Here is a 13,750-nt window from a genome sequence, read left to right on the forward strand (position 1 = left end):
AAAAAAAAAGGCAGAAAAGAAAAAGAAAAGCCTTCCTTATATTACTTTGTGAGGAACCATATAAGCCTTGTAGGTAGCCTTTTAGTAACTTTTAGCTCAACTACTGCTCTGCTGCTCCTGCTTGGGAGGTTAGAACAGCTCAGTGCTTACCTTTCTGTTCACAATACGCATTCCTGCCACTAACAACTCTGTGGAGATATGGTGGTGCAACTTTCCAGTCATGAGCAGAGTTCTTCAGCAGGTTGAACTCTAGACTGAGACTGCCTAGCCAGCGAATCTATGTTTTTCCTGCATATGATCTGTCAAACAAATCTGGATCACAAGAGGACTGATCTAGAATTGTAGTAAGACTGTACGTCTGTTTAGCATGAAAGGTCTTTGTTTTGGAGTTGTTTTTTTTTTGGTGTATTCTGGGCTCTGTTGTTAAACTGAAGTTGCTTGTCCGTGGCTATAGAAGCCTTGGCACAAAATCTGAAAACATACCTAATGTGCTTGCAGAATATCAAACTACTCTCCCCCACGCACAATTTTCCCAAAGGACCACCTCCACAGCAGCTTGCATAATAAATAACTTGCAGCATGCATGCTCTGAAGATCAATAGGTTTAATCTGTGTCAAACTAGAAGTAGAAACTTGGAGTACAGGGCCCTGCAGAGAACACGCTGCAATCTTCCTTCAGAGGTGTAAAGGTATGTTTCAGAAGAACAAGTGAAAAAAGAAGGTTTTACAGGGGCTAGATTTTGCTGGGTTTGATGTAGTTCATCATCATTGCTTTCTGGAATGCTAGCAACCCGTGGTGCCATTAAGTAGTAGTGCATTGCTGTAGATAGTCCTCTGCACTTCCTACCACTTAAAGGGTTGATTTAAAATGCCGTTTCTTACCCTTTAGCTCAAAAAAAAAAAAAAAAGGCATGAATAACAATAGATTTCTCTGTGATGATCCCTTTGCCAAATGCACTGAGTAAAATGCATTGTTTGGCACCAATCGTGGGAGACCACAGGGTAACACACATTGAACATGTGTATGTACTTCATAAGGAAATAGCAACAAAAGATAAGTCTTTTCTGATTTGTTTCCCCGTCCTGTCTGCTTCTGTTGTTGTATACATTAAATTTGTTACCTCATCAATACTGTTATCTCTAGATGCCTAGGGGAAAGAAATAAGAATACATCCAATACAGAAGAATAAGAAATGGATGTATCCAGAGACTGGGATATATACTCTTCCAAAGTCAAAGTTTATATACCTACCAACGTAACTGGTGTAGTTCATGTTTCTCTTCCCAGTGCAAGTCAATGCGAAAAGGGTTAAAGGTCTGAGATGAACAGATGTGCAGTTGGTAGTCATGAGGAAGGTTATAATCATTACTTTGAAATGTGTCTTTGGGCAGTTATTTCAGATATAAAGAAAATGTTGTATTTTGAGAAACATCATATTTTAGAAGGAAGAAGCTATTTTTCAGGCCTTTCTATGAAGATTGTTTGTGGCATATGGCCAGTATGTCAGCCTCCACAAAATGAGATCCATTTTATCTTAGCTTGAGTTTTAACTGTTAAATCAGATCTGTAACAGGAGTGAAATTGTTAAGGGAGTAGTAAGTAGGCAAAGAAATATGTATGTTAATTCTTCTATGGGGGTATAATTTTCCTATTTTAAATAAAATGAGTTCAGACTGCATTTGGTATGCTCCTTCAATTAAGTTACTAAAGCTAGAGTATTTTAATAGCATGCTTTGCCAACAAAATGTTTTTATATGCATTTGAAAAGTCTTACTTTGATCTGATAACAACATTTTCCTGATATTGAATGCTGAAGAAAAGATGTCACCTGCAGTAAAAGTGTTAACCCAGGTAGCATTCGCATGATGGTAACAACAAAGTCTTCTTTTCTCATTGGAGGGAGAAAGGAAAGAAATTGAATTATTATTATTAAAATTGCTTTACTGTCACAACTGATCATACACAAAAAGTTCTACTACTGGCAGGAGCAGTTACTATTAAACTTCTACATATGTGCTGTATTTCTACCTAATTTACTTGTCTAATAAACTGTATTTGTAGGTGAGATGAGTGAAAGCCGAGCAAAGAGAGTTCGAATAAAGGAAGTTGATGGCTGGACTCTAAGGATGCTTATTGATTATATTTACACTGCTGAAATTCAAGTTACAGAAGAAAACGTGCAGGTAAGAGTGGGAATGTTTTCTGCAACAAGAGAGATGTAATTTATTTTTTCAGTGAGGTTCAACTCTGACACGGGAAATCTCATCTGCAAACTGGAATTTTTTCAGACATTGTGCTTACAAAGCAAGTGGCCACGCTGTTTAAATTCTGAGTCAAATTCAAAGACTATTCAAGTAAATGAAGAGTCAGTTTTGCAACCAAACCTTGTATAATACAATAAAATAGATGGTCTACTCTGCCTAAAATTAATGCTGTCAGCCATCTCTGTACCAGCCCCTCTCTGATGCTTTAGTACAATTTACATAAACAAAGTAGATTTGCTCCTGTATGTAAAACCATGTTCTCCAATTAAGCTGTTTCTGTTTATTTTCTTATATGTATTTTTTTTTTTTCCCTGCTAGCCTGCAGAATAAATTACTCTCTCCTGCTTGGTCTCTGTACCTTGCCAGTGGCCACTTGTGCAGAAATGTTTAGGTACTGTTGGCTTTTTTTCTTTTTTAATCAACCAGTATCTAGCATGAAGGTTTGCCCATCCCACACAAACAGAGCTAATCGGTATTTCTGATCAGTTGTACCTTAAGCTGAAACTTCAAATAGAATAAAACAAACAAAAGTTTAGAGAACAGAGCTTCCTTAATGTTTTCTAACCACAATTCCTGAAGATGGTCAGGGTATGTTTTCCTTCCACTATCTTTTGAGATTCAGCATAGATTTTTGGTAAGTTTAAAACTAGTTGTGTAACAGGTGATACATTTAATTCTTTTGTTTTTCTTCTTGCTCCTATGCCCTTGTTTCTGCTCTTGCCCAATGCCAGTTTACTGGTGGTTATTTTCCTGCTTTTACAGGGGACAAAACCATGTTGCTATATTTGGCATTGAAAACTTCTGTTGCAGTTGTGTATTCTGAAATTGATTGCTTTTATTGGGCATTAGGCTGAAATTAATAGCTTTTTATTGGCTGCTGAATCTGTTTGGGTCACTGCTAGTTTTAGCTGTGCTTGATTGAAGGCCTAGAAATGAAAAATATTACCAACTTGAAACAAAATTTCCTATTACTAAACCTTCCTTAGGTGATACTATAAGTAGTTTAATTCTGCAAGATTAATTTCTTGTCACGTACTTCTGTCTGAAGATATATCTGATGAAGTTGGGGATGGTAATATAAATAATGTGGGCTGGTGAATGATATTACAAGTTTGTGGTTGCTTAAGTACTGAGGAGATAGTCAAGCTTTTAAATGGATTTGGTTTTATAGCAATATAATTGCACTTTAATGTTGATTCTGAATACACTTGTAATATGACTGGTAATGAATGTAAAGCTATTCTTACTTTTGTCACTTTCATCCTTTTTGCAGTGTTAGTACTAGTTATGTACTGTTTATTTGTGTTACGGCAGAACCAAACTATGCATAAAAATGAATGTGCTGATGCAAGTGCATTTCCTTCAGTTTGAAAGCCAAGGTGGGAAAATTCTGTGAATTTCTGGAAACTTAGAAATCTAGCACAGACTGTAAGGCCTTAGTTAAAACTGTATTATCTCTATAAACTTGTTGCATGCTCTTGAGATTAATTCTAGTGCTCAACTTCTTATCTGTATAACAGGCATAATTATTGCTAGAAGGTATTGTGAGATTTTGGTAATGGTTAAGGATTTATCTTGTAGGAATACAGAACACTGAAAACCTAAGATGCCGTGTAATATTGTGTCTAACTTTTTTATCTTTGGGCTAATGTGCTAAACTGGAGCTTCATCTTCTAGGTATCTGGTTATGATTCTTCATCTGATACCCTTCATGGGATTTCAAGTACATTATTCTGTCTCTTCAGGTTATACATAGCAAGAATTGCTATTGAATTAATTTCTAATTCGTGATACAATATTGGTTTGAAGAGGGCATGAGCGCTTCATGTTTAAGTAATACAGAATTGCTAAGTACTCTTTGGTATTAAAATAGCTACATTGTATATTTATGAAAAGTAATTATAAATGAATACTTAATGGTATAGCCAAGCTCACTGGTCTTTCTCAAGAGGCAGGCAGCTTCTTTCATCAGTATCTTTCTTGATTGAGTTGTGGAGAGGAGATTGCTTCCTTACTGTGCCTTCATAACTTGTGAGTAAGAGCCGTTCCTTTCTGCTCCCCACTGTCATGTTCTCACTTGTATGTTTTTGGGCAAGGAGGGGGGAGGTGTAGAAAAATCAGGTGTAATCAGTGATTGAGGAGAAAAACACATTCATTTAGTGCATAAGCTATCAACACAGGAGGCCTTCACTGGTTGTTATCAGTACATTAGTTAAATACAAAAGAATGTTTGCTCTTTTCTTCAGTTCTTGGTTCAATAGGTTCTCCCCAGCCCCCAACAGTAAGATAACTGGTATATGAACACGATGAATGTACATTCTTGATTTTCTTTGAGTATTTGTCCTTCATTTAGAAGGAGTTATTTTATCATTCATCTCCAATGGCAGTCACTTAGCATAAAGTTATACCAGTGTTTCTCTCATATTTACGTATTATGTCACATTTTCCTACGTTCTAAACTCTTCCTTCCTTTTTTTTCTCAGAAATGAAATTAAACGTCAGACTTAATGCAATATCATATTTTTCATGTTTTCAGAAGGCAAATCAACTTCTTTCTTGCACATCAGTTTTTTTTCAATTTCCATATAGGTATTAGCTACACGCAGTGCACAATGTGGGAGAGTTAGTTACTATAAGAAGCTCATGCGTGAGTAACTCTCCCACACTACGCTGATGCGTTTCAGCATGTATTTAGTCAGCCTTATACCTAGGGCCTCCTCTGAGCACAAATATATTGGAGAAGAAATTTCTGCAGTTATTTGCCAGCTGTATATTTGTTATGGGCTTTAGAGGTCAGCTCGATACACGGTGAGTGGGATGTGATTGGGGTAAACATGGGATAAAATTGGTTGTGTTCCTTTCCGATTCTGCACTACAGTTCTCTGTTTCTGTATTTGTGCTGGTACAGCTGCTTGCTGATCTGTATTATAAACTAGATCACTGGACTTTCTATATAAAAAAAAAAACCAAAAAAACCAAAAAAACAAAACCACATCACTTTTTTTTTTCCCTCTCCCCTTTTTCCTTACCCTGTTTTTTTTTTTTTTTTTTTTTTTTGAGTTATTCTTAACTTGAATCACTTCAAGGATCTGGTTTATAACACGGCCCTGCCAGCTGTCGTGTTCACACAATATTGTGAGTTAGTGTATTGAAGTGTAGGAACATACACCTGTGTTGGGAGCGGACATATCCCTGCTGCCTGGGGAAATTATCACGTGTACCTTCACTTTGGACCTACTGATAGACATGCTATCTTGCTTTTGAACAAGAAGTGTACATGAGAGATAGCAGAAGAGAAAATCACAAATAATGATATTTTTACAAAGCTCTATCCTGGCATATTTTTCCTTTTAAAGAACTTTTGCTAGGTACAACAAACACAAAGTCCAAAATCCTGAACAGGATAATTTTTATAAAATGTATCATTTTTTGTGTTCGTTTTCTGAAATTATTCAAGAACAGGGTTTGCATAGTAATAAGCATATTATAAACACATGAACACACAATATGTATGCATCTTTCCTTTGTAACTCTTACTGTTCACACAGATTGCCATCTAAAGTATAACAGACCTGCTTCTATTTGTATGGTGTCATGGGGCATGTGCATAAGAGTTGACAGCATGTTTGATTTGAGGTGCTGTAAAAAACAAGGTCCGATAAAGCACCTGGTTTCCCTAAGAAATCCTCAAGAAACAAGATCTTCCTGTTGTCCACGCTTTTTACTAAGGCGGTCATTCTACAGTACAATATTTGGTAACATGGGCTTTTACTATTTGTGCTACACCTCATCACCTGTAGGATATACTGGTTGATCAACTTGTTGAATCCTGAAAAGTCCTCTAGCTTGAAAATGAACAGATACCCTACACCAAAACCCAAAGATGTCCCACGGCTTAAGCAAACAGATGTGTGCTTTTCAAGATGGTCAGCTTCTGAATTTTGTTTGTGGCATGACCCACAGAAAGCTGGATAGGCAGGACTGAGGGTATGTTAGAGGAGCACAAAGGAACAAAGAATGGGAGGTTACAAGGAATACCGGAAAAGATAACTGCTATTGACTCTGTAAAGTGAAACAGTGACTGAATGTATCTAGTCTTGGCAGAGCATATTTAATCTAACACTGGAAACTTCATAACAATCCTTAGGTAGTTTTTTTTTCCAGCTGCTTTAATAGCTTTTATAGTTAAAAAGATACTACCTGACTTAAATCTTCTTTGGCCTGTATTAGACCAATTTCTGGTGCTTCCTTCTGCTGTCTTGTAAAGCAACTTGTTGCTAGTTTTGCTGTAACAGTCTTATTTATGGAAAGACTCTTCTCATTCATATAATTGAATTTTTTTTCTTTAGACTGAACATCATAGACTTTTCTTTGGAGGTAGTGCTTCCTGCTTATGATGTATCATGTGCAGTTTTTTGTGGGTGGGACATGTGAAATGACCTCTGTTTAGGGGCTCACATTTTTTTCTGAAACTGTTGTGTTGCCAGAATATCAGATTTGATAACGAAGTAGATTTTTTTTTCCTGATCCCTGTGTCTCATGGTTTCAGATTCCCTCCTTCAGTACCCTTTCCACTAACGGACAGGTACACCAGTTTACAGGAGTTTAATTAAAAAGGAAATTCAGGATCATGATGGAATTACCAGTTAACAACTTATGACTACACATCAGCTGAACAACAACAGCTGTTTGGTTTTGTGTGTGCTTTTAGCTTGAAGAAAATGTAAAATGACTTCGTATAAGCAGTTTGTACTTTGTATTGCCACAGTCTTTGAGCACTTACATGATCAAATTACTATCGCTTAAATTCCAGTAATCTTCAGAGCCATATTGTCTTTGTATCTGAGCTGAGAGTCAAAATATTTCTAGGAATATTTTGATGCTTGTCAGGCTTTATCCTTAAAAGAAATATTTTGTGTATACAAACTTCTGACTAAACTAACACCCTTTATATGAGTTAGCAACACTGTGAAGTATAAAGAGCATAAAGCATGTTTTTTGAAACAGTTTCATTTTAGATACCTAACTTGGAATGTTTTTCAAGAGTTTCTAAAGCCTACCAATAAATTATGCCTTTGAACACTAAAGAGCATCTCTTTTCCCTTATTGCATCAAAAGACGTCCCTTACCTTTCAAAGGTATATATTCGGTTTTCTTTATGAACATAGGAAATTTTCTGGTTTAAATGGGGTAGACTTTTCCATTTTAGAAGCAAAGGCTGATTTTCCTTTACAAATGTTTGACTGGGCATCATAAGAGGAGAGAGTTCATTTCAGTACTTGAGCAGAGATGTGCATTCTGTGTCCTGGAAGTATGCCTGCTGCTGTGTCAGTGGGTGGGAGAGATAAAAGAAATATTTATTCAACTGAACTGAATGCTGTGAAGCTTTCACTAAATCTTATCATACAGTAGTTTCTGTTTTAAATATAACGTTATATATATGTATGTGTTTATATATATAATTGCTTTGAGACAAAGTAATGCTGAAATTGCTTCCACAGGAACTTGACTGTTCTCCTTCAGAGAGCCTATGAAAGATGACTGGACAAAAATGCTACATTTGATTTAGGAATATAAAAAGGGTAGGAAGGGAATAAGTTTGGTCTTGATGCGTTTGAAGATGTGCCTCTCTAGCCGCCTCTTCTTTAAGGCCTTTTTGATAATGAAGGAAAGTGAAACACCTTAAGTGAAAATACATCTCGAAAAGAGGGAGTGCTAGGTGGGCTGGGTCTAGGCAGTTATAGCCCTATTGATCATGAGTAACACCTTGTATGTCACCAAGAAACCAACAGATAATTAATATAGGTCCAGTACCTCCCCAGTTGTGCATTCTACTGAAATGCAGGGCTCCTTAAGGGGAGTTCATCCTGAATTAACAGCAATCACTGAATGGTTTTCAAATAGACTATTTTATATGCTCGACAGTGCAGTTTGGTGATGACAGTATGGGTAATGGTAGCAATTTTCCTGGCTAGAAGCAGTCACAATCTTCTAGGAGATGCAGATTAATAGGTAATAAAACTATTATTGCTGTACCACAAGTTGAATTCGGCATCCTTAAGTTTGCAGGCTGGTTGTTGATAAAGGCCTTTTGTTTACTTTTATTTGCCTCTCTTTACTGACCAAAATTGTCTGGTGACAGCATTTAAAAATTATTCTTCTTTGGAGAATACCTGTCTTCCCACTGAAGTTTTCAGTATATTATTTATTAATTGAATACAAGTTTTGAGTTCCTAGATCTGTATTTTAAGCCAGTGGGCTTTTTCCCCCACAGTTCTTTGTACAACTATCCTCTTGCATCTCCATAGTACCTGGACAGCCACTTCTTACAACTTTTTCATCTTGGTTTATCTTTCAAAGTATTTCCAGCAACACTTGGCTGCTTGGTTGTTTGGTGCTGGAGACATAATCTTGGGCCATGTGAGTATCGTTCTGAGCTGGTTTCTTGCCAAACTCTGCATGCTCCTAAAGAAGAATGAGGCTAGGTCATGTAATACCACTGCTATTGCATATATTGAATACTTTTTTTTTTTTTTTCTTACCTTCTAGAGAACTTTTCTTTGAGTGAATGAGTTTAAGCTGTTTCTCTTACTGCCCCTGAAAAGGTGGAGTAATATTGCACTGAATTCTCTGTCAATAGCTACAGTAGATTTTTTTTTTTTTAAATGAAAATAGCTCTGACTTTACATTAAGGTTTATAAATATCAACAGCATCTTTTGAGCTGAAATATGTGAATTTGTATTTCCTGTGACATAAATTTAACGTGCCAAAAACTCAGCAAAATATCCTAGTGCAGTACATAGTTTTTTAGACAGACTGTTAGGCCAAATCTTCATTAAAACTGTACACCTGTCTTTCAAGCTGTTAATATAGTTTTATTTTTCTGAGCTGGTACTGAATTCTGATACCCAAATAATCTCCCATAAGCATAACACTTTGGACAGATTTGGCTGATGATAATTGATACAGTTTCTCAAAAATGGATTTTCTCTCCATGTAATGTTAAATAACATGAAATGTTAAATTGTCATACTGCATAATTTTTCAGCACCATTCAGACAAATATAGTCTTTGCACTGTGTTCTGGTGCCTCGGATGGGCACAAATGGAATGTTGTTTTGATGTTTTTTACCTGTTAAGACTTGATAATCATTTTGCACGCCACACCAGCTCATCATACCTGCCCCTGCGGCAAGTACATGTCTCAAATTTTTTTTTTTTAGCTGAAGAGTCAAGTGTTAAACCATATACCTGGGCTTTCTTATTACTACTTGGAGTTTACATAGGTAGAGGATAATTTGTCAAGATATGACTTTAAAAAAATGAGGTACACGTACATCATTTCTCATCAGGTAAAAGCAGGTTATGCAGTGACAGACTAAATTGTCAGCTGCCTTAATTTTTAGATGAAATACAGTTGTCAAAAACGAGTAATTAACACTCTTGTCTGTAACTGCTGCTTTAAGTATTGGGCCGTCCGCTTAGAATTGGGGCTAAAAATCAGAAACGCCAATACAACATATTTCTGTCTTAAGTGTGCTGAGACATTCAAAGACTATGTGGTGGATCCCAGCATGCGGAGCCACACAGCTTTACTGATGATTCTCTTCACTGCAGTTCACAGCTTATGCCCTTGTGAGAATGAGAAGAGAGGAAGGAGAAAGGCTGTATTTGTAGAGGTCTTAAGAACAGAGGGTATCTTGACTGATGCTTTCAAGTTTCTAATTGATGTGACAGCTTTAGTGTTCTTTTAATTATATTTTATGTGATAATTCTTGTAAAATATTTGTAGACAGTCTCCCCACCCCCCCCTTCAATATATGATGAGTAAGGTGCTAATTATTGAACCCTGAGGTAACAGGTTACAATCCTGCTTGGTTTTTAGTCCCCTGCTGGGAATTAAAACATTTGTTGTGATCTCTGGTTCCCACATCTTCCACCAGCGGGTGTTTGCTGGACTTGGCTTGATCTTGAAACCTGAAAACCTTTCTTATGCTGTCCACCATCATACTTCAGCTTAGTATCAGTTTTTGTGCTGCCTGCATAGAGACATAGAATGTTCTGTCCATAAACTCTTTTTTTTTTTTTTTCTTTGCTAGTAGGTTTCTAGCAACTGCACTAATTCTTGAAAGCATTTTTCTTTACAAAGCATGTTTTATGTAATAGAGCTATTGAGCGTCAAAAGCTATCAGTGGTTGGTGATCTTATTTCCCTGACAGATATTATTAAAGGTTTAGGAGGAGATTGAGTTCTTTAATGGATCATCTCACAGAGCTGTAAGAATAAACGAGCTTTTGGTCTTTCTGCTCATCTCCATCATGGCTACTAAATTCTGGAATTCTTGCAAATCCTGAAGTCATATCCAGAGTCATTCAATTTAAAATGGTTTCTAAAACTGGCTCATTGTAATGACTTTATGATTAAAACTGAATTAAAAACATCAGTTAATCCTCACATGTGTTTAAACCACTCTTTATGTGGTAATCCAAACTTTCACTTCTATTCTTTTATGCCAGCACAGTTTTAATAATATTAGGGGCTTGCTGACACTGCAGAGAGGTACTTAAATCCAAGCTGATGTTTCATTACAAACCCTACTCACAGAAACATGTTTTAAGTCTTACTGGGCAAGAATTTAGTGCTTGACTAAACAGTCTTAGAGTATACTGTTTGATTGTGTGCTGAAGAAGTACCAGTGAAGTTCCACTGTGTTTTGCTCTTGTGCATATTTTATACATTAGGCCTCAAGCAACCATCTGGTTACCTCTTTTGACCCTTTTTTTTTTTTTTTTTTGTATTTTTGACAACAGTTTTGAGAATTTTAATCATGTGAGAGCACAACTAATATGTAGCTTAGCTGGAGGAAAGACAGTGGCACACTTCTCGAATTTATATGCATTGTAAGACATGTCAGGCAACAGTAAATGATCTAATTTTTTCTAGTGAAATAATCCTACTAAGCATTCTTCATTTGCTTATACATGCCTGCCTGTCAGGAGAGTGAGTGTAGGAGGAAAGGGAAAAGAGGAGTGTGATCTTTCTACAGGCATATTTTATTACCAATACAAGGTTCATTAATTTGTGCTTTAAATGAGTAAGCTTTACATAAAAGAGCTGCTGGCCAAAATACTAAGCAAACGACTTTGTGGGGAAACGATATTTTGTGCTCTATCAGTTTTTAAATGCATATTAAGTAGTATGTATTTATGTCTACATATTTTTTTTTCCATAGCATATCTTTTATGACTTTAGCTATTATGTATGTGCAAAGTAGAAACCACCTGGTTTTTGGGGCGCAATATTATGTGCACTGCAGAATAGATATGGTCACTATATTGTCACTCCCCTTTCTATGTTTGTTTTTCTTAGGACTGAGAAACTGAGGTTTTTGGTTTGGTTTAAGGTGTATTCCAGAGCCTCACACCTGGCTGATAGACATTTGATGCCCTACTGAAAAAAACCCTTTTCCAATTTGGCTTACTTGGTGATATGTGACAGAAGAAAATCACACTGTGTGCTTAACATAAGGAAAGTGTTAGGAGCTGCTGAATCCAGTGGCCGTATAATGGTAACGTATCTGCAACTCCATGTCCCCAAGCTCCAGCTGGTCGTGAGGCTGAGCATGTTTCCAGCAGGCACATACACAATGACATGTATATAGCACAGGTATGTGCAGCCAGCCACACAGATCAAAGCAGACAGAAACACTCAGCTGTTGTCTCAATTCTGTCTTGAGCTGAGCTGTCTTCCTAAAAAGTCTCTTTGACATGTCTGTTCAACACCTTCTTTTGCATTGTGGTGCTAGAACTAGAGCAGACCTTCCCAAATTAGGTTTTAAGCCAAGCTGAATAAATACAATCCATGCTTCTTCATTTAGGGATAAAATTCTTTATTATTCTTTCAGCTTGGTTATAGATGGTAAGGTTTCAGGAGTTTCGGGAGGTAGGTAGCAAAAGGAGTTTGTAGAGAAGGCAACTGCTGTTCCTGTACAGCTGTAGCTTTGGTGGCAGAAAGAAAAATGGTGGCATGACCATCAGAAGCAGGAGAAGCAGATGCCGCACAGGTATGGCAACTACTCTTTCCTGAGGTATTCACATTTTTACATTCCTGCCTTTTTTTTTTTTTTTTTTTCCTTTTCTGAAGATACCTTGCTGCTATTTCTCTCTGTCCTCCAAGCGATGCTTTATTCACATTTTGCTGGCATTTTCCAGCCAATGAATCTTTTTATAACATCTTTTTTTTCCCACAGTCTTGCTAAATGGGAGATTCCAGAACTTTGTTCATAAAGAAAGTTGGGTAGGCAGAAGGGTATGAGCCTTGTAAGAATGAAAAGATACCTGAATGGAAATTTGAACTTTGTACACCAGTTTATAGTTGCTAAAGAGAAATACATAAGGGAGAAACAGAATAAAGAATGAGCACAAGAGATAAAGATGAATCTAAAATGTGGATCAAAAGGTATGAGGACTGAATTAAAATTGTCCTGAGGCTGTAAGAGACTGTCTTGGACTATCAAATGGCCGAATGTGTGGGAGGCAGAAAGTCTTAAACTTCTGGAGAAAGAATGTGGTCTTATGGACTGAATCACAGATTTTCCCTATCTCAACATCTTTGTTTCTTCATAAAATGTTTTGAGGGAGGATAAAAACCACTTGTTTCTGCTTATTTGGAAGAGAGACTTCTGGGCAAAGGCGGTGAAGAGGCTTGTAGCTTGGCTGTGTCACCATGGTCTAAGCAAGAGCCAAGGAATGAATCAGAAACTCATGGAGGAGGTGATGGGGTGAGACAGAAGTGAGGTTGAGGCAGGAGTACATTATAGAAGAGATACTGATCTGTAATCCTGCACTTCAGAAGCATGTGATTCTGATTACTGTGGGAGGTGAATGGGAAGTCACTGAGGGATTTAAACAGGCATGTTTAATTTAAATGATAAAAAGAATAAAACACTTCTACTCAGCACTGCACCTCTAAATTTAACAGCTGTTCATTTCCTGCATATTGTTTCTTTAATGAGTGATTTAGGAGAGCATGTAGGCTGCCAGAGCCATGCATGAGCAAGGTGCCAAAAACTAATTAAGGTAGAAGGTCCCAGTTATGCCAAAGGACTGTGCAAGGTGCATCCTCTTACAGACAGGATCAGAGAACGAGTCAAAAGATGAGGCATTGAAGCAAATTAATATCAGATCACTAGGGCAAAAAGGATTTTATAGACATATGTAAAAAATAATCCTTGCATACCCCCAGAGAAGAAACTTTCAAAGTGAGGTGGCTGAGATAGCCATCTAGACAATGTAACATTTTTTGCAATTCCTTGCAGTTTCAGCTCACATTTTAGTAAATCAGTACAATGTCACTAGTGATCCTGAGCATTAGAGAGACTATCAGGGAATTTTTTTTTTTTTTTGTTAGTGTCAGGTAACATAAGGGGAGTTTAAACTTTCCATATGTTTTAGAATTGTACTTGAGTTGTGCATAGCTCCTAAA

At 36.9% G+C, this 13,750-nt stretch overlaps 1 protein-coding gene across 2 annotated transcripts in view; it reads left to right on the forward strand.

The window, feature by feature from the left end:
• Positions 1 to 13,750, forward strand: part of KLHL2 (kelch like family member 2) — a 59,244-nt gene that overhangs the window by 10,213 nt on the left and 35,281 nt on the right. For both annotated transcript variants that reach the window (XM_074147138.1, XM_074147139.1), the window contains one exon: positions 2,063 to 2,184. In XM_074147138.1, the coding sequence (XP_074003239.1) occupies positions 2,063 to 2,184 (122 nt within the window). The remainder of the gene's footprint in view (positions 1 to 2,062; positions 2,185 to 13,750) is intronic.

The sequence above is a fragment of the Numenius arquata genome, chromosome 5 (genome assembly GCF_964106895.1).
Source record: "Numenius arquata chromosome 5, bNumArq3.hap1.1, whole genome shotgun sequence".
NCBI lineage: Eukaryota > Metazoa > Chordata > Aves > Charadriiformes > Scolopacidae > Numenius > Numenius arquata.